Source organism: Apiospora hydei (assembly GCF_038363865.1).
Source record: "Apiospora hydei strain CBS 114990 chromosome Unknown utg000009l_segment0_segment0, whole genome shotgun sequence".
NCBI lineage: Eukaryota > Fungi > Ascomycota > Sordariomycetes > Amphisphaeriales > Apiosporaceae > Apiospora > Apiospora hydei.
The window spans coordinates 2,885,342-2,903,326 of record NW_027117368.1 but is presented as its reverse complement, the minus strand read 5'-3'; the positions used below and the strand labels follow the sequence as shown (position 1 = coordinate 2,903,326).

General features: G+C 53.6%; 7 protein-coding genes across 7 annotated transcripts; 4 read left to right on the top strand and 3 right to left on the bottom strand.

The window, feature by feature from the left end:
- Positions 1–253: 253 nt before the first annotated feature.
- Positions 254–2,818, bottom strand: PG997_012683 (uncharacterized protein; the record flags this gene model as incomplete). Its single annotated transcript, XM_066816997.1, has 1 exon — positions 254–2,818. One exon carries the CDS (start codon positions 2,816–2,818, stop codon positions 254–256), a length of 2,565 nt encoding a protein of 854 aa, XP_066662689.1.
- Positions 2,819–3,567: 749 nt separating this feature from the next.
- Positions 3,568–4,315, bottom strand: PG997_012682 (uncharacterized protein; the record flags this gene model as incomplete). Its single annotated transcript, XM_066816996.1, has 2 exons — positions 3,568–4,008; positions 4,193–4,315. 2 exons carry the CDS (start codon positions 4,313–4,315, stop codon positions 3,568–3,570), a joined length of 564 nt encoding a protein of 187 aa, XP_066662688.1.
- Positions 4,316–5,193: 878 nt separating this feature from the next.
- On the top strand, positions 5,194–6,693 carry PG997_012681 (uncharacterized protein; the record flags this gene model as incomplete). The annotated part of the gene is made up of 1 exon (XM_066816995.1): positions 5,194–6,693. One exon carries the CDS (start codon positions 5,194–5,196, stop codon positions 6,691–6,693), a length of 1,500 nt encoding a protein of 499 aa, XP_066662687.1.
- Positions 6,694–7,269: 576 nt separating this feature from the next.
- PG997_012680 (uncharacterized protein) lies at positions 7,270–7,458 on the top strand (the record flags this gene model as incomplete). The annotated part of the gene is made up of 1 exon (XM_066816994.1): positions 7,270–7,458. One exon carries the CDS (start codon positions 7,270–7,272, stop codon positions 7,456–7,458), a length of 189 nt encoding a protein of 62 aa, XP_066662686.1.
- A 311-nt stretch (positions 7,459–7,769) lies between these two features.
- PG997_012679 (ubiquinone/menaquinone biosynthesis methyltransferase) lies at positions 7,770–8,773 on the top strand (the record flags this gene model as incomplete). The annotated part of the gene is made up of 2 exons (XM_066816993.1): positions 7,770–8,062; positions 8,128–8,773. Coding segments are annotated over 2 exons (939 nt in total), but the record flags the coding sequence as incomplete, so codon positions are not given.
- Positions 8,774–10,421: 1,648 nt separating this feature from the next.
- PG997_012678 (calcineurin-like phosphoesterase) lies at positions 10,422–12,812 on the top strand (the record flags this gene model as incomplete). Its single annotated transcript, XM_066816992.1, has 3 exons — positions 10,422–10,788; positions 10,860–10,971; positions 11,030–12,812. 3 exons carry the CDS (start codon positions 10,422–10,424, stop codon positions 12,810–12,812), a joined length of 2,262 nt encoding a protein of 753 aa, XP_066662684.1.
- A 2,040-nt stretch (positions 12,813–14,852) lies between these two features.
- Positions 14,853–17,963, bottom strand: PG997_012677 (uncharacterized protein; the record flags this gene model as incomplete). Its single annotated transcript, XM_066816991.1, has 3 exons — positions 14,853–15,019; positions 15,140–17,744; positions 17,958–17,963. 3 exons carry the CDS (start codon positions 17,961–17,963, stop codon positions 14,853–14,855), a joined length of 2,778 nt encoding a protein of 925 aa, XP_066662683.1.
- Between the last annotated feature and the right edge of the window lie 22 nt (positions 17,964–17,985).

Sequence of the window (17,985 nt, the reverse complement as noted above, 5' to 3'; positions counted from 1 at the left end):
AGCAATCAATGAATCAATGAACACCGTGAAGTCGCTGCTGCTCTATATAAATATAAACACCATCATTATCAGCCTGTGGCAGATTCCTCTTTACGAACGCCGTTCCCTTCTCATCATGAAAACATCTGTCGACACATTCTTATTCTCCTAAGCCGCCTCGGAGGGTTTCGGAAAGAACAATCTGACCATAGAGCGTAAGTAGTTGCAGTACATGAAAAGGAAAAGAAGAAGGAAGAGAGCAAGACGTGAAGTTTTACTCCGAGTCGTCCGCCGAATCCCATATTATGGACGGCGGCCCCTCGATTTGCTGGTTTATCAAACTATCCGGCAACATCTGGCTCTTGGTCGGCAACTGCGACGACCGCAGCGAATGGCGATGCGAGCGGCCGGTGGATGAGCTACTGCTTCCTACAGGAGCGCTGCTGGAAGGCACCGCCGAGTAGTGAGCAGGCGGGAGCGGGGCTGCTTTCTCGGGCGACGGCACGGGGCTGGATGTCGAGACCTGGCTCACCGTGGTGGCTTGCGAAGCCCGCACGTAGCTCCCTCGATTGTTCCGCTGGCTTTCTTGCCCTGCGGCTGCCGCTGCCAGAGCACCAGAGAGGGATCGAGGCATAACAGGTCTCACGAAGACGTCGTCGTCATTCTCGTCGTCGTCGTCCTTGTTGTTCCTGGAGTTGTTGTCTCGCGGCGCTGCTCTCTTGCGAGGTGTCGGGCTGGCGGGAATGATCTCGGGCGGATCTGAGGCCAACTGCGTTGAATGGCTTATATCACTCCGGATTTGCTCGGCTATCTCTTGCGACACAGTCACGTTGGGGCTGCTGCGGACAGGACTGCTGCGGATCAAGCTTTGCTCGATATCCTCCTCCTCTTCATCAAACAAAGCGCATCGCAGATTGGCCGTCAGCTGGCCGACAATGGCGGGAGGAACATAGGCATACTTCTGCGGCGCGGTGGGCCAGCCGTATTGCTTCATGGTCTCGAGCGACACCGGGTTATTCAGCTCGTAGACCTGGAGGACTTCGTAGGCGTAGGTGGCCGCCTTCTTCTTTCCTGCGTTGAACTCGGCATTGCCGATCCCGTCGTCGTCGATCTCGCCCCGCGTCTTGGGGGGTCCCATGAGGAACATGTAGCGCAGCTCGCTCGCGGGCTTCGTGATGTATACCCAGACGCGGTGGACAGACTCGGGCATCTTCCAGGAGCGGAACTCGTGGGTCTTGGTACGCTCGACCATGCGCTTGACGTGTTCGCCGTAGATGGAGACGATGATGTCGGACCGATCGGATATAGGACCAGTGGCCTGGATGGTCGACAGGGGCACGCGCTGGCTCTCGAGGCCTTGCGTGCAAGCTTGCGTATAGGCCTGCGTTGGGGTTTCGGCAGTCGGCTCCTCTACAACCGGCTTGTTGGGCGAAGATCGCAGGCGTCGACTGGGTCTTGCCACTGGGGTAAGTTCTCCATCCTCGAGTTGTGCATCCCCTTTTCTGCCTTCTAGAGCAGTGCCTGCTTTATCTCCGGGTTCCGACACAATGGGTTCCTCTTCTTCCCCCTCCTCTTCGCTTGGCCGATCATCGGAAGAGATCATTATAGCCTGCGTTTCAGCACTAACATCATAGTTCTCAACCGAGTTATCCTCGGCAATGGAAACAGTGTCGTCGTTCCCAAGTATTGCGCTTTCATCGTTCCGCCTTCCTGCGACACTCATATCCTCCTCCTCCACTTCCTCCTCGCTCTCAGTCGCGTCCGGGTCTTCCTCGTCAGAGTCAGGGATCTCCCGCAGAGGCTGGCGGTTGGACGCCTTCTCAAAGATGGTCTTGGGTGATTTTGGCTTGGTGCGGCCAGGCGTGATGTTCTCCTTATTCTCAGGCAACTCAAAGCGAAGTCGCTTGGCCCCGCTTGAATGAACACCCCGTACCTTGGGAGTTGGCGTGGTGGGAGAACTATGGGTTGTGCTGTAGGTGTCCTGCACTGCCAACGTCCTAGGCGTCTTCCGTATGCCCTTAGGAGTTGAGATCTGGGTTCCAATGTTGGAGGACCGTGCCTTTAAGGGTGAAGGCTCCTTGGCAGGACTGTATCGCAGAAGCATAGGCGTCGCTGGAGATTGTGATGATGGTATCTCTAACAGTCGCGACCTCTGGTTTGATGGTGTCTCTTTTGGGGTTTCTCGCAACAATTGAGAGCCTGTAGGTAGCACTCTTGCCTCTGTTCCAGACGGGGTCTCCAGAACATCCCGGGTTCTCACGTCTCGCGTGGGGTTTTCCTCAACCAGACCCAGATCTGTCTCTGCCTCCGAGTCCTCGATTCTCAAGTCTCCTTCTACTTCCTCCTCCTCCTTATATGCGAGGAACTGAGTGAGGGTCTGGGTATGGAAGCTGCTCGATACGCTGACGCTAGGCGTGTCACCCATGGTTCTGCGTCTCTTTGACCCCCTGGCCTTCTCGGATTCCTCCTCGTCTCCCGTGGTTTTGCGCCTGTTGGTGCGACTAGATTTGGCCTTAGACTTTTTGGCCGGAATCTGCTGCAGCTCAATCACTTCATGGTCCTCATCATCATTTTCATCGTCATCGATGAGATGGGCGTCTGCGGGCGACGGTGTGACAAAGTCCATCTGGGTGAGAGTGCCTTGGCCAGGGCTCTTAAACTTGGAAGGCCTGTCATGCCCATACGTCCTGATATGCCTGCGGCGATGTGAGAAGTGCTGCTGCTTCGGGGCAGCTGGCTTGGATTTATACATCTTGGGCGCTGGAGGTTCGGCGGCGGCGGCGGCGGCGGCGGCGGACTGGTGGCCCCCACCAGCGCCAGCGCGAGTCTGTACCGGCATCGCTTCTGTTAACGAACAACTTCTTCCTCCAAGAAAAGAGACTGGGCGGTGGTGATGCAAAAGCCAGAAACCGATGATGTCCAAGAATGGGCTTTGGCGAATGCCAGACAGGTACAGGATGACAGGAAGTCGTCGACAATGGAATGCGATCTAGCCCAACATTAGAGTCGATTACAGTTGATGAGCCCTTGAATGAGAGGCCCGGGGTGTGGCGGAGAAGTGGGTCTGTGTCACCTGCAGCCAGCGCGTTCCAAGGCGCGAAACTGGAACGCGTCAGAGGGCAATGACTCCTCCATGGATGGCCTAAAACAGCAATTCCAATTTAGCAGTGGCGGCTAACTGCATACATGCACAAGGCACTAATGCGAATATGCAAGGAAGCAGCCCATGCATCCGCTTGTGAATACATGTATTAATGCAATTACTTGCAATTATTTGCACGCCAATAGTGGAAGCCTTGGATGGCCCGACTTACATGCCTCCCTACCTACATTGGTGTCCATACTCAAAGTATACACGGTACACTCCCTTTCGGACCTCGTGATCTTGTACTGACATACACACGAAGGCGAAGTTGTTGGTTCAGCGCATTGCACCTATGTATATATATACCAAGAGCCTGAGAAAACTAGCTGTTCTGGTCACCGGAAATGATATGTTTGGATCCAACTTGGCCGTCGACTGATGAACGCCAAGAACTCCAATAAACAACCATCTCACCCTGGTAGTCACAACGCTCCGCCATTTCATCATTTCTTACCCTTCTTGGCCTTCTTGTCCTGCTTTCCCTGCTTTCCCGGACCCACGATCTCGTCGAGCGGCTTGAGGGTCGCCTTGAATGCCTTCCGAATGGCCTCTGGGTCCGGTATGGCGGCCTTGGAATCATCGTCTGACTTTCCGCCGTTGGCGTTGGAGTTCTGAACATCCTTCTGATCGGCAGCCTGTTTTCCGCCGGTGGGCTTGTCGTTCTTCTGGTTGGTGGCAGTCTGTTCATCGGCACTCTCTCCCTTGGCTTTCTTTCCGTTGGCCTTCGACTTGGCAGCGGAACCCTCCATCGCAGACGTTGGGACAGAGGACTGTGCCACGAAGACTGGTCCGGCGATCGTGTTGGGGGCCAGGGTCTTGAGGGTGGTGACACTGGTTGCGTTGTTGATCTGAATTTGAAGGTTGTGCTCTCCGGCGGCCGTCAACTGCGAGATAGTTAGTGTTCTAGTCGAACAAGAAGATAAATAGAACGAAGTTAAGCCCGACCAACCCAGATTTCGGTTTAGCAGGAACAAGGACCAAAACGAAGTCAAGCAGGGCGAGATTTTAATTCGGTTTAACACAAAGGGAATCCAGCAGCTTCGCTTCTTATTCGGGGCGAGGACTTACTCCCTGCATATTAAGCCGGAAATTGGCATCACGCCAGACAAGCCCAGGGGCCGATCTGAAGCCTCGGAGTTTCTCATCGGGAATGTCATCGATGAATTTGTTGATGAGCTTCTTCCAGTTCATCTTGGTGGTTGTGGGTTGAGATCTGTCGATGCAGGCGTCTTGGTAGTTGGTGTGGATTCTGGTGGTAACGCTCCTGTTGGGGGTGGTGAAGACGGCGAAGGTGGTGATGTTGAGGCCGACGCAGTCTAGAGAGGGCTCTTCAGGTTGTGTAGAGATGGGCAGACAAGACGAGAGAAAATGTGGTGGGATTTATCTGTACTGTTTTGCTAGGCTAGAGTGAATACAAGCGACTACATATTGAATAGATTCCATATCTATCCGGCACCGGGAGCTCACCTACAGTTCACGACAACTGGTTGGAGTTTCTACAGATCCCCGAGCTATTAATCCATAAGCAACTCTTCTCTTGCCAGGTCTCTCGCGAACTACTTTCCCAAGGTCGGTGTTCCCCTGTTCCTACCGTTGATAAGAGGGTACGCTTGGAGGTTGTCCCGATTGTTCTCGTGTAGGAAATGTGAGAACAGTCTGAGAAACGTCTATACCTGATCTTCTTGTATTCACATGTCCGATTGCCTTCCTCTCCAGCTATTAGTACGCCAAACGGTTCTTCTCGGTTCTCTGTTCCTTCCTTCAATTCCTCGACTCACAACCGCCAGAACCCACTGCCCGCCTTCCTACATAGCCCGTGCAGCTACAACACCAGAGCTCTTGCCAAAAGGTTTGCACGAGAACAAAGCCCTCTGGCCGAACATCTTGGCCGACTGATGACTGGAAAGTTGAGAAGCCATTTTCAGAATTCCATTTCCATCCTTTCCCAGGTAGGCCTCAACCTCCCCTGCATCAACAAAACCCAAGCTGAGCCAACACAAAACAGCACACTTTTATCAAACACTCCCAGTTCTATTGCATCATCAATTGTCCATTCTCAACCCCCGACCATGTGGTCACAGCATCCCTCACGACGTCCTGGTCTTGGATGGTCCCCAGCCCTATTCGGGCTCGTACCGAAATGGAAGCGTGAACCTTCGCTTGATGCTGTTCGGGAGGTTTGCTGTGAGCGATTGGGGCTGCCCTTCAGCAACATAAACGGCCAAGGAGAAGATGCCTGTGTTGTCTCCTTTCTTGCTGCTGGCGCCTTCAACAGAGTCTACACTGTCGACAGCGCGAAGGGCAAGTACGTCATGCGAGTGTCGCTGCCTGTCGATCCAATCTTCAAGACGCGAGGTGAAGTCAGCACACTGCGTTTCATCCGAGAGAACACGACAATCCCAGTACCCGAAGTCATTGCCTTTGACGACACAAGAAGCAGCAAAATCGGGTTCGAATGGATTCTCATGGAGTTCATTTCCGGGCAGTCTCTACGTTATCGATGGCGCAAATTGACCATGGATCAGAAGACCACGCTGGTTCGACGTGTGGCTGAAATGCAGACACAGCTGTTCCAGTTTCGTTCTATTGGCCGTAGCCCGACCCTTCGAGGAATCGGCACTCTTGGGACCGAGAAGACGTTTGATGTTCCCGGCCGGATTGTCACCTTCCCATTCATCCGAGGCGACTGCTACGACTACGACGTACCTCGAGGCCCGTTTCGATCGAGTCACGATTGGCTGGACAGCCACCTCCAACTAATCTGTTTGCAGAAACAGGAGGAAATAGAACATGCCGAGGACGATGAAGACAAAGCGTTAGCTATGGCCGGTTTGGAGGCAGCACAGCAACTGATGTGTGCCCTTCCCAAGATATTTCCCCCATCCCCGACATATGACCACGAGCGGACGGCAATCTACCACCATGATCTTTCCGAGATGAATATCATGGTAGACGAGCAAGGAAACATCACAGGCATTGTCGACTGGGAATGCGTTTGCGCTCTGCCTTCCTGGGTTATAACCCGACCGCCGGTTTTTATCCATAACAATCGAAAGAGAAAGGACAAACCTCTCCGGGACGAATATGCCGACGAAACGGAGGAAGACCGAGAGTTATCCAGCAAGTATGACGGTGGTCATCATTTGGATAACGAGGGCAAGAACGAACTGTACTGGATTCACCTCAAGGAGTACGAGACTACCCAGTTGAAGAAAGTTTATGACGCACGCATGGAACAACTTTTGCCAGCTTGGGGAGAAATGATGAAAGACGCAGAGCTGCAGATGAAGTTCTACCTGAACCTTGAGAACGCTGCGAAGAGTTGGGCCACCGAAACCACTTGTGTGTGGGCCAAGGCCATAGTGAAAGGAATCGCGCTTGGGAGGGATCCAGTGAGCGACAGCGAGGGCGATGGAGATGGTGCGGATGATGAAGAAGAAGAAGCGGAAGCAGATGATGAAGCCGAAGACAGTGAAGCGGAGGAGGGCGAGGGTGAGAAGTATGAAGACGAGAATCACGACGTCGTTGTGCCAGTTCACAGTGGGCTTGAGGAAAAGGCCAGCCATTGAGTTAATCGCTAGCTGTCATGGTACAAAGGGCGAGAACAGATGGCGCAATGGATGATGAGCCAATAGTGGTGAGGCTAGGTCTGAGACGGTGTATGAATTCCGGAGTGTTACTCAAGTATGCGTAGAACAGAGAACTCCGATGTGTAGCATAATGTATCTCGCTGCCTAGGAGCAATGTTTTGGCTGTTTTGTCTTGCCTGTGAGGATGAGTTCGAGCTGCCCAAACAAAGTCTTAGAAACTGGCGGCGGATATCAAGCTTAGTGCTTTATGAGAACATCCTAACACCAAATTGACTCGACTGAAAACAACAATACACACAAAAAGACGCGAGAATCCCACAATCCCAGTACTCGAGGCCATCCAACACGCGCAACTTTGGACGATCAAGACAAGAATCAACCACCCGAAATAAGCACGAAAATTGTTGATTATCTGCAGAACCTCCGTCACCGAGTTGGATCTGATAACACGTCTGCACAAGCAAGCAATCTAACGGCCACCGCCGTCAGAGTTACCAGAAACCCCACTGGCCAAGATTAACCCTGTTGATCGCTACAGCGTCTCACGATACAACCATGGCGCTTATCAGCCCTGCGGCATCTATCGGACTGATCATACTGTTCATCGTCCTGCTGATCAGCATTGCCATCTGGAAGGGCGGTTACATCGTGACTGTCTTCAGTACTAAGATGTTCGAGGCGCGGCTAGCACGGGGAAGAAAACAAGACGAAGAGCAAACTGCAACAAATGAAACCGAAGGTTGAGGTAAGTTGCAACATGTGTATTCACTCCGCTGTGGTCGGACCCCAAGTTACAGTCGCCACAAGTCCGAGTCGAGTCGGGTCGATGGTGATGGAAGGATGGACGCTCAAGGTTGGAGACACGGCTTCGACGTCCCACCGAGTCATCGGCGGCCCGGGCTTGGCAACCTTAGCGCCCGCTGTCCGACCCCAGAAAAAAATGCTAGTCGGGCAGGTCGATCTCGAACCACAGGCTAACGTGATCTCCCTCGACAGGATCCTCCTCCCTCAAGCTTCCGTGACTTTCGTCTTCCCCGTTGCTTACATCCCAAGGCGCAGACAGTCACCATGGCCGCCCGATCAGGCCTGCGCGCCTCTGTACGCACATTGCGAACATCCGATTCTATTTACTGCCGTTGCACACGGCCCTTCAGCACCACCCTCCCATCCCGATACCCTGCACCCTCCCCTCCGACTTCGATAGAACCAAGACGACCCATTTCGGCTTTGAGGATGGCGTCTCCGAGAAGGAGAAGACGGAACGAGTCGCTGGCGTCTTCCACAGTGTTGCCGAGTCCTACGACCGCATGAATGATCTGATGTCTTTTGGCTGGCATCGCATATGGAAGTGAGTCTAGGCGCATACCAGCTACATTGCTGCCCTCGACCTCTGGTAGACTAACATGGCAAAAGGGACCACTTTGTTTCTTCTCTGAATCCGGGCGCTTCTTCATCAAACCCACCGAAACCGCAACGAATCCTGGACATTGCCGGAGGCACTGGCGATATCGCCTTCCGCATGCTGCACAATGCCCACGTCCTCAACTCGAACCCGGACGTACACGTCACGATATCTGACATCAACACCTCTATGCTTTCTGTGGGCAAGTCCCGGTCCGAAGCTCTCCCTGCATCTCAACAAACAGCCCTCTCTTTTCTGCCCGCGGACGCCACCGCGCTCCCGGACGCCATTGCGGACTGCTCGATAGATCTGTACACTGTCGCATTCGGCATCCGCAATTTCTCCAACATACCCGCCGCTCTGCGGGAAGCCTACCGTGTCTTGAAGCCGGGCGGCGTGTTTGCCTGTCTCGAGTTCAGCAAGGTGGGCAACCCGTTGCTGAACGCAGCCTACAAGAGGTGGAGCTTCAGCGGCATCCCGATGATTGGACAGTTGGTTGCCGGCGATCGCGACAGCTACCAGTACTTGGTGGAAAGTATCGAGCGATTCCCTACCCAAGAAGCGTTCAGGGATATGATTGTCGATGCTGGTTTTGTTGTCGGAGGGGATGGCTACGAGAATCTTACCGGGGTGTTGCGGCTATACATAAGGGCATGAAGCCTTTGAAGTCCTCATCGTAATGACTTGGAGAATATCCGCAGGGGGCACTTGTATCATTAGAAACGTGGCATATACGGCTACTAGAAATGGCTGCACAGTGCCGGCAGCCAAGCACTGGCAGAGGGATTGTATACTGTAATTGAAACGTACCGACTCCAAATAAGCAATTGCACCCTTGTCGCAGCAGGGGCAACTCGATTGGAGCTTCTGACGTTACCTACTTATGCTTGTTTATGTCAGCTCATTTCTGGTAGCTGTTAACCAATGTTCCAGATCAGCACAGCAGAAAGTCAAGGCCAACCAATTGGCTTGATGAATTCATTCATTCATTCATGAATCAATTAATTAATCAATCAATTGATCCAGCTTCTGTAGAATGAACTGTTGCAGCCTCGTGACGCTTTCCCTCTTTGCACGAAAAGGCGCCCGTCCGCGTACGGTTTAGCGTGTTCAGCCTACCTGGGGGTGACAGCGGCCAAAAATTGACTTTTACTTGGGGAGAAGACAGCTGGACGACTGCCTTGAGTGCCCTTATAGAGGTAGTACTTAGGCGCTGTCCGTAGGCACATGTAGCGAGTGAGAGTGAGTGCCTGCCTGTGCCTGTGCCTGGAAGTTTGAATGGAGACGGGAGCTCTCCATCAAATCCATCAATCGGTCCTGTAGCCGGTGGACAAGTTACAACAGTCAGCAGTCATCCATACATCTTATTAGCACAGCTCAGCAACAAAACTGGAATACATACAGTACAGCACTTGAGCACGAGCACGAGCACGAGCACATTCCCAAGGTAGCACCGTGTGTACTCCTCCCTCCGATTTTCAACCAACTACCACCTACCTTAGGTACCTAACCATACCCCAAAAACCATCGCAGCTTTCCCTCTACCTGTCTACTCTAAATTTATTTTAGGGAGATCCATCTTTGTTGTCGTAGAGCCGCAACCTTCCCATCACCTCACCGCAGGCCAATCCTTCACTTGCGCATCACGCATCCATCCCCCCCTTGCCATTATTCCGTATTTGTTCTTTCGTTTTGATACCCAGGAATCACATACATACCTCTGTACTTCTTCCTATCAGTTGCACCCTCTGGGCTCGGGGCTGAAGTTGCAACGCACGTCCGTACGGCCGTCACTGATACCGACCGACAGACAGACAGACAGACACACTGCCTGTCCGAATTGTGGGAGACGCACTGCAGCCGAGAAAAAGAAGCAAAGCCGCCACCACACCTGGCCGAACCGGCGAATTTCCTCCCTCGACCACCAAGTCACAACAACCTCACCTCACACGCGCCGAACGATTGTCCATCTCCCGCTGCCGACCAACCCTCATTGTCTCGGCCACCTCGAGAACCATCGTTCCTCCCTCTCCGCTCCTCACTTCTATTCTACTCGAAAACCAACCAAACCTACTGATCCATGGCTGTATGTCACTCCCTGACCGGATTCTCTTTGCGCATTCGATACACCACTGCATCAGAAGTCTGATGGGAAAGCTCTCATTTTTACCAAGCTTCCAAAGCACACACTCTCTCCTTCGCCTGTCGCGTCTTTCCTTGATCTACAAATAAGTTGGGTTGTGCAACTCACGATCCCCCTCCATCTTCAACCGCAACCCAACCAAGTATCTCCCAAGCAAGCATCATGGCTTCTACTGGCCCCCCTCCCCACCCGATGGAGTTCCATCACCAGATGGGATTTCCTCCCGCAACACCCCCGATGGCGGTACCGCAGCAAGGCTACTATCCCGCTCAGCCCGTTCAGCCCGTCCAGCCCGCCCAGTACCGACGGGGCATGTACAGCGACATTAGACTCGAGATGGGCATCCCCATGACTGACCCTTGCCTCCAGCAACCGCGCCAGCCTTATAACCAAGGCTACATGCCCAACGGCGCCCCTGGCAGCCACCCCAACCTTCAGCCTGCGCCCGGCGCAACCCCGCTGCTGCCGAACCAAGGTCGCGTTATCCAGACTGGTCCTATCCGAGTGCTCTGCATAGCCGATGTGCGAGGTAAGCTCGATTTCCCCGCAAGCGAATCCAAAGTGCAAGGGGCATGGTACTGACGACTCTGCAATATATAGGTAACCTCAGATCACTGAACGATCTCGCCAAGCAAGCTCGAGCAGACCACATCATCCACACGGGAGACTTCGGTTTCTACGATGACACCTCACTGGAACGAATCGCTGACAAGTGAGCTGGAATCGATGCACACATTTTTGGGAAATAATATCTGACCGTGTGGCAATAGGACACTGAAGCATGTTGCGCAGTACTCTCCACTGATATCCGAGCATGTCAAGAAGGCCATTGGCCAGGGCGGCCCCGGCCCCGTGAAGCAGCGCTTCGCATCCCAGGACCTGCCTCTGTCTGAGCTTTCGATGTTCATCAGTGGCCAGGTCAAGCTCGACGTGCCTGTCTATACCGTATGGGGTGCCTGCGAGGATGTACGCGTGCTGGAGAAGTTCCGATCCGGCGAATACAAGGTCAACAACCTGCACATTATCGATGAAGCTCGTTCCATGCTGCTCGAGATCGGTGGTGTCAAGCTTCGACTCCTCGGTTTGGGTGGCGCTGTTGTCATGCACAAGCTCTTCGACAACGGCGAGGGCCGAACTACAATTGCTGGTGGCCAGGGTACCATGTGGACGACACTTCTCCAGATGGGAGAGCTTGTTGATACTGCTAACCGCGTTTACGACCCCACGGAGACCCGCGTATTCATCACGCACGCCTCGCCGGCCCGAGAAGGTATACTGAACCAGCTCTCTGTGAGCTTGAAGGCCGACTTCTCTATCTCCGCTGGTCTCCATTTCCGATACGGAAGCTCTTACAACGAGTTCAGTGTCAACCCCACGCTGGATCACTACCGCGGCAAGCTCGCTGCCTCCAAGGCGTCGTTCAACGACGTTTGGGAGACGGTGAAGAGCGAGGTGGAGCCCGCCATCCAGCAAAATGAGGCTCAACAGAACCTGCTGCGAAACGCTCTCAACCTCGTCGAGAAGATGCCCACTACTGCAGCTGGTGGCAACCCGTTCGGCGGTCCTGTTGGTGGTTCTGCTGCCCTCGGACAAGTGGACGAAAGCGCCTTCAAGAATATGTGGAACTTCAACCTGGCGGATGCTGCCTTCGGCTGGTTGGTACTGGAGATTCAAGACGGCCGCATCGGCACCGAAATGAGAGCACAGGGCTTCAACTTCTCTCACCGTGGTGCCAAGCAGCAGCCCAATATGCCTGCCACGAGCTCGCCTTCGCCTGCACCCATGGCCAGTGGAGCGCCTGCTGCGAACATGCCACCTACCGGCCCCCAGCGAGCACCATCCGCAACCCAGCCCAAATCGGCCAATGCTACGCCATTGCAGCCGAAGCCTGCCACTCCCAAGCCATCTGCTCCGTCTCCCGCACCTGCCTCCGCAACCAAGGAGAATGAGAAGCCTACGAATGGCACAACTACTGGTCCTGATTCGGCGCCTTCTCCTGCTCCTCGGGGCGGGGCCGCTTCAGAAATCATTGGACTCTTCATTATGAATGTCCAGTCGGACGAGCAGGCCCGTGATATTTTCACCGATGAGCACAAGGGCAAGATCACCAAGATTGACAAGTGGGGCGCCTCATCTCAAAACAAGGTGGCACACTTCCCAACCATGGAAGACCGTGATCAGGCCTATGCAAGCCTCCCGGACGACTACAAGGTCCGCCAGACCGAGGACCGATCCAAGCCCCTTGTTAAGATCTTCCAGCCTCGGGAGAGCAAGACTTTCGCCAACCGCGGTGGAGCTGGTACCTGGGGCAGCAGCAGCAGAGGAGGCACCAACTCGAACCGCAGTGGCTACCAAAGCGCCACTGACCGCGGAACCGCTAGTGGCGGAGAGAGCGGTCCCGAGAGCGGTCGTGGAGGACGTGGACGGGGTGGAAGCCGAGGTGGACGAGGTGACCGCGGCGGCCGTGGTGGACGTGGTGGCCGTGGCGGCGCCAAGGGCGACGGCGGCAGCGCATCACCTGCTCCGGTTTCCGCCACTCCGGCGGATTCTTGAAGTAGCCAGAACCAGGCAAAGTAGCCTGGTTGCCACGCATGCATTCCCATATTACGCTTAATCCACTTGTACAACTCCGGTTCTCGCATGAAAATCAGCTTCTGTCGTTCAACTGGCGTAGAGGGTTTATAAAAAAAGAGTCGGCCAGATCGGGGGAAGGGGCTCTTCCCTTGTTGGAGGGACATGGCCACTTTCCGTTGAATGGTGGACACGGATACGACGCAGACAGGTCTTTTCACCTGCTGCTAGACATGATACGACGCTTTTCTTCCCTGTACCACAAACCATTTGGCCTCCGCGGGTCTTTCTTCCGCCCCAAACCTGTCACTTTCTCCCCACTAATCACATGTCTTCATCGCCGAGGGGTTCGAGGGAGAATGGAGTGGGATGGTTTGTGGAAAGTCTTGAATGAGAGGAGACGGGTTGCTTTTGCACGATAGGTACTGCCAACCCTGACATGAAGAGGGCAATTGAGGTACACTTATTACTTTGCTCTGGTATGAAATACGCTTAAAAAAAAGAGAATCTCAGACCATAGGCCAGGCTTGACTTGGATCATTCTTCGGCTTTCTTTGCAAAGTGTTAATTCTTCGCCCCCTTTCTGGAGTGGGGTTGGCTTCTCGAGTGGCCCTTGTAATATATGATTCAGACCATGATGACTGTCTCCTTTCCGGACATTGCTTGCATTCTCGTAAATATTCAACTGCGATAAGATATCCAGAGTATTGGATGTAATTGATGACCCATACATGATCGCCCTCAAGCACCTGGTCGGCGCGAGATTGATTGTTTCTAAGAATAGAGAGGGTGGTCGAGATATGAGAGATCCTTGGGTCGATTCATCTATGGAGACTGCTGATCTTCACCATCCTTGCTGAGTAATTTTCTGGGACCGCAAAAGATGTTGCCTGTTGCCCAGCTCGTGAAACGGGGGGCTAGCCAATAAGTACCGCGAACCACCATCAGATACAAATACATACCGAATGCAAGCACGCGTCCGACCAGATAATGGAAATATGTTTTATGCATAACTGTGGCTTCTGCTTAGATGAATCTTATCAGCCGCTTGCCCTCTACTTGCCAGAAACCGTCGGTTGTGTCATTTCGCCTACAGCCGAGAAGAGGCCATAGATAGATGGCCTAGAACTTTGTTGTCTTCTGTCCTCCATTCGAGGGGCTTCTGTTTTGTCCTCGCAACACTTCTATAAGTTATGTGTTATCATACATTTATTTATTTTGATGAGAGAGTTCGTTTTCCCCTTCCCTCTTTCCGGCCCAGATACCTCCACATATTTATTCCCCCTTTCCCTTATTTATTCCAACTCCTTGCTTGGTTTGATGCAGTCCAGTCCAGACAGTGGAAATCGTTCTTCCTCTGCCCGAGGTCCCCTACTTCGTGGCTCACCACCTGCAGCATCTCCCCTTTCAACATGTGCTCGTCTCGCTCTTTCGGCCGGAAAACGAGAAAGAGAGGGAAGAGGTAAAAACGAAAAGATTTAGCCCGCCTAGAAACGATAGATGACAGCGTTTTCTGAGGAGGCAAAAAAGAAAACCCCACTCCTCGCTGATGTGATGTGTGTGATGCTTCGTTCCCGGCGCGGTAAAAAGAACAAAACCCCGTGTCAAAGATCCCAATGGCGACGGGAGGGAACTCCCATGGAGGATCAAAATCCGTCGCCAATTAACTCCAAATATATGCAATGACGTAGAAGCATCAACAGAACATTGCCCATCGGCTTTGTTTCCGCCCTGGCTCGTTTCTATATGGGAATCTCCGCCAGACGGATCGGCTCATGCTCCTCCGTCGGGTCCGCGGCGCTGCTGTTGGCCACCCGCCCGGCCGGGCTCGTATGTCGCTTTTCCCTCGGTCAGGGAACTGCACCGATCGTGTTCGTCGTGGGTTCTAGAGCTGCGGCTTGGTCGGAGAGAGTGGTTTCTCGATACTACGACGCGCACGCGTTTGCCCACGCGAGTCCTGGCTCGGCGGAGCCTCGCAGATGACTTGAGACGTCTTTCGGACAAGCTGTAACGCACGTTGGACTACCACATGTCGTCATCTCGCGTATCCTGTTGTTGTTGCTGGCGGCGGCGGTCCTCATTGCTATAGCCCCTTTGATGACCACCTCCACCGTTCTGATCCTTGGCACCACCGTGGTCATAATCATAAATCTCGGCGTCCTCAGGATAGTCGCCGGAGTCATGCATGCCTCCATCGTCATACTGTTGTTGATCGTCCCCATACTGTGAATCAGACTGCGCATTTGTACGTTAGTAAAGGATGAGAGGAAAGGTTTTGTATTGCAGCTGCATCTGTGGGATCAACTCACCCCCCCTGTGGTATTCAAAATTGTAGCGGTCCATGCTTTCCTGGGCCTGCTGTTGCTCCAAGTATTCCTGCTCCCGCTGCTCTTGTTCACGCCGCTTTCGCTCTTCCTCTTGAAGCCTCTTTTGCTGCGGCGAAATGGGCACCTGGATCTGAGGATGCATAGCCTGGACTTTAGCGAGGTATGCGTACATAAAGTTGCTCAGTAGTACTTGGCTGTGCAGCGCGCGCCGTGGGTTGGCCAACTTGATATGTGCCATGCGGTATATCGCTCGCTCTTCCAGGATCGGGAATCTAGTCCAATGGTAGTCAACATCAGGGACCATAGGCTTGTACGGTGCCGGCTCCGGAGATTGAGGCCGAGCGTGGGACTTCTTGCCACCCGAGTCCCGGTCGCCCTTCTTCTTTCCACCAAAGAAGTTGGCAAATATACCATCCTTCTCCTTCTTAGCATCGCCAGATTTCCGGCTACTCTCCTTTCTCCGTTCCTCTTCCAGCTTGCTGTCCACGTTCTCTCGATCCAGGAGGAGGCTTTCCCTCCCTTTTTGCTTGACATTGTCGATCGACGTCTGCAATACGTCCAGTCGTACATTATCTTGCGCCTTTTCAACGATAGCCTTCGCCTTAGACTTTTTCGATTCTTCCTCCTCTTTCTTCTTCTTGTCTTTATCGTCGCCACTCTTAAACCATTTCCAACCTGTAGGCTTACTGAGCGACTCCTTTTTGCTCTTTTTCTCTGGTTTCTTCTCCTCGGCAGGCAGTGTAGGAATAAAAGTCAGACTGTCAGTCCGGCCAGAGTTAGGGCCTGGTAACGGCGCAGGGTTCTGTGCAATGTCGTTAAGCGTCTGACTTGGGAGTCTCTGATGGTCGCGGGCAGGTTGCTGGGATGTAGACGTTTGACGTTGCGGCTGATGCTGCAGCTGTTGAGGTGCCTGTTGGTATTGTTGCTGCTGTGGTTGTTGAGGAGATTGCTGATATTGTTGTTGGGGAGCTTGTTGCTGCTGTTGCTGTTGCTGCTGCTGCTGCTGCTGTATTTGCTGGCTGTAATTAGGTCTCCTGCTTGACCGGGCTGGCGGTTCATCGGGCACTGGAGAAACGACTTGTGAGGGCTGGACGATGTTTGACTGTGAGGATGACCGTGCAGGGAAGGGTCTCGAGTGTTGGTCTGCAAGTTGAGAATCTGTTGGCTCTTCTTCAATCACAGATGTCTCAGGCATTTGCGGAGTAGAAGCGGACGACTGGGGGCGTTCATCCGATGCACCGCGACCGAATTCCGTAGGTCTCGATGGTGTCGACTCCTGGTGTCCTTGGTAATCCCCGTACGCTTCGACTGGCTGTTCGCGGCTGAAAGGCTGCTGCCTCCGTACAGATCGGTTCGGGCGCGAATAATTCTCGGCAATGGGTTCGGATTGTACACGATTCAGGCCGTATCCTGGTGGCGCCTCGATGGGCGGGTTGGTGATATCACTGCCGCCTTCTTCCGTTTGACGCGCCGCAATACGCTTGGAGAACGAAGGGCGACTAACTGACCCTCCATGCCGGTCTTTAAGACTGCCGCCCTTTCGATATGTAGTTCGAGTCGAACGTCGAAGACCTGTGCCAGGAACAGCCGGCAAGATAGGCTTATCTTCCGAGGAGCCGTCACTGTTGCCTTCTTGAAGTGCCAGCTTTTGCACTGCCCTCGATGGGTCATTCATCAGTTCATCCAAACTCAACTCGGCTGCGGCCTGGCCAGCAGTCGAGCTCTTCCTTTCCAACCTCTCCGCGCCGTCTACATATCCATCAGCACCTCGGCCTCCACGATTATCTATCTGCCTGGAAAGCATGGACTTCTGCCGCCTGAGCCCCCCCCGAGTCACTCCTGTCCAGACCGTCGACCGAGAGCATCGAGTCGCCGGACCTTCTTTTATTGATTGGACTCGCTTCTCAAGGAAGTTCTTGAATTCCGTAGGCGCTAGCTCAGGATGAACTCCAGCAGGAACCCACAGAAGTCGCGAGGGATCGGCTTCGTCGTCATCACCCTGGGGCGCAACAGACATCAGAGACATGTTCTGGAAGGGTAACAGATCGGGATCTTGGCTGTTGGAAACGTCCATAGACATGCGCCGCAGCGCCTGTAGGTTGCTGAGCTCCAGCGCGATGTCATTGGGGTCGTTCATAGTTCCGAGAGGAAATTGCGACCCCTCGTCCCGCATGTCACGTAAAGTTGGCGACAATGGCGAGGATGGAGATGAAGGGCTGCTCTCGTGAGTTCCATTCCTCTGGCTGGGCCGACGTCCCGGAGCGGTTTGAGATTTATTGATATGATTGCCATTCACGTTCGGCGAGGAAGAATCCGAGATGCCACCGGTCTTGTCGGATATCGAGCGCACAAGTTTAAGTCGGTGCTCCTCGGGAGAAGGAGGTTCATGCCTCATGATCTGCTCACCGCCATATGGAGAGGCAATAAAGCTCATGGGCCGGTCGCCTTGCGAGTAATCATCGTCGTCGCCGTAGAGGGTACCTATCGTTTCTGTGATGTGATGACTTGGATCGGAGATGGACAGCTGATTGGCATGGCCGCGACGACTCGAGAAGCTGCCACCAGCGTCGCGAGGCCTAGAGGAGGTCTGTAGGAAGGAATCTAGGGTCAGCATTCACAGGTACAGCTATAGAAGCACGCAGTCTTGCCGCGCTTAGCACCATCTGCCTGAGAAGGATGCCCAAAGTCTAGATGGTGGGAAGGCTATCGTTCCTTGCCAAGAGTACGTATGTATGTGTAACAGAAAAGGAAGAGATGACAGCCTTGGAGTAGCACACAAGTGCAGATTCGTCGCACTTACCATCATCTAGTATTTGCAGTGAGGCCTC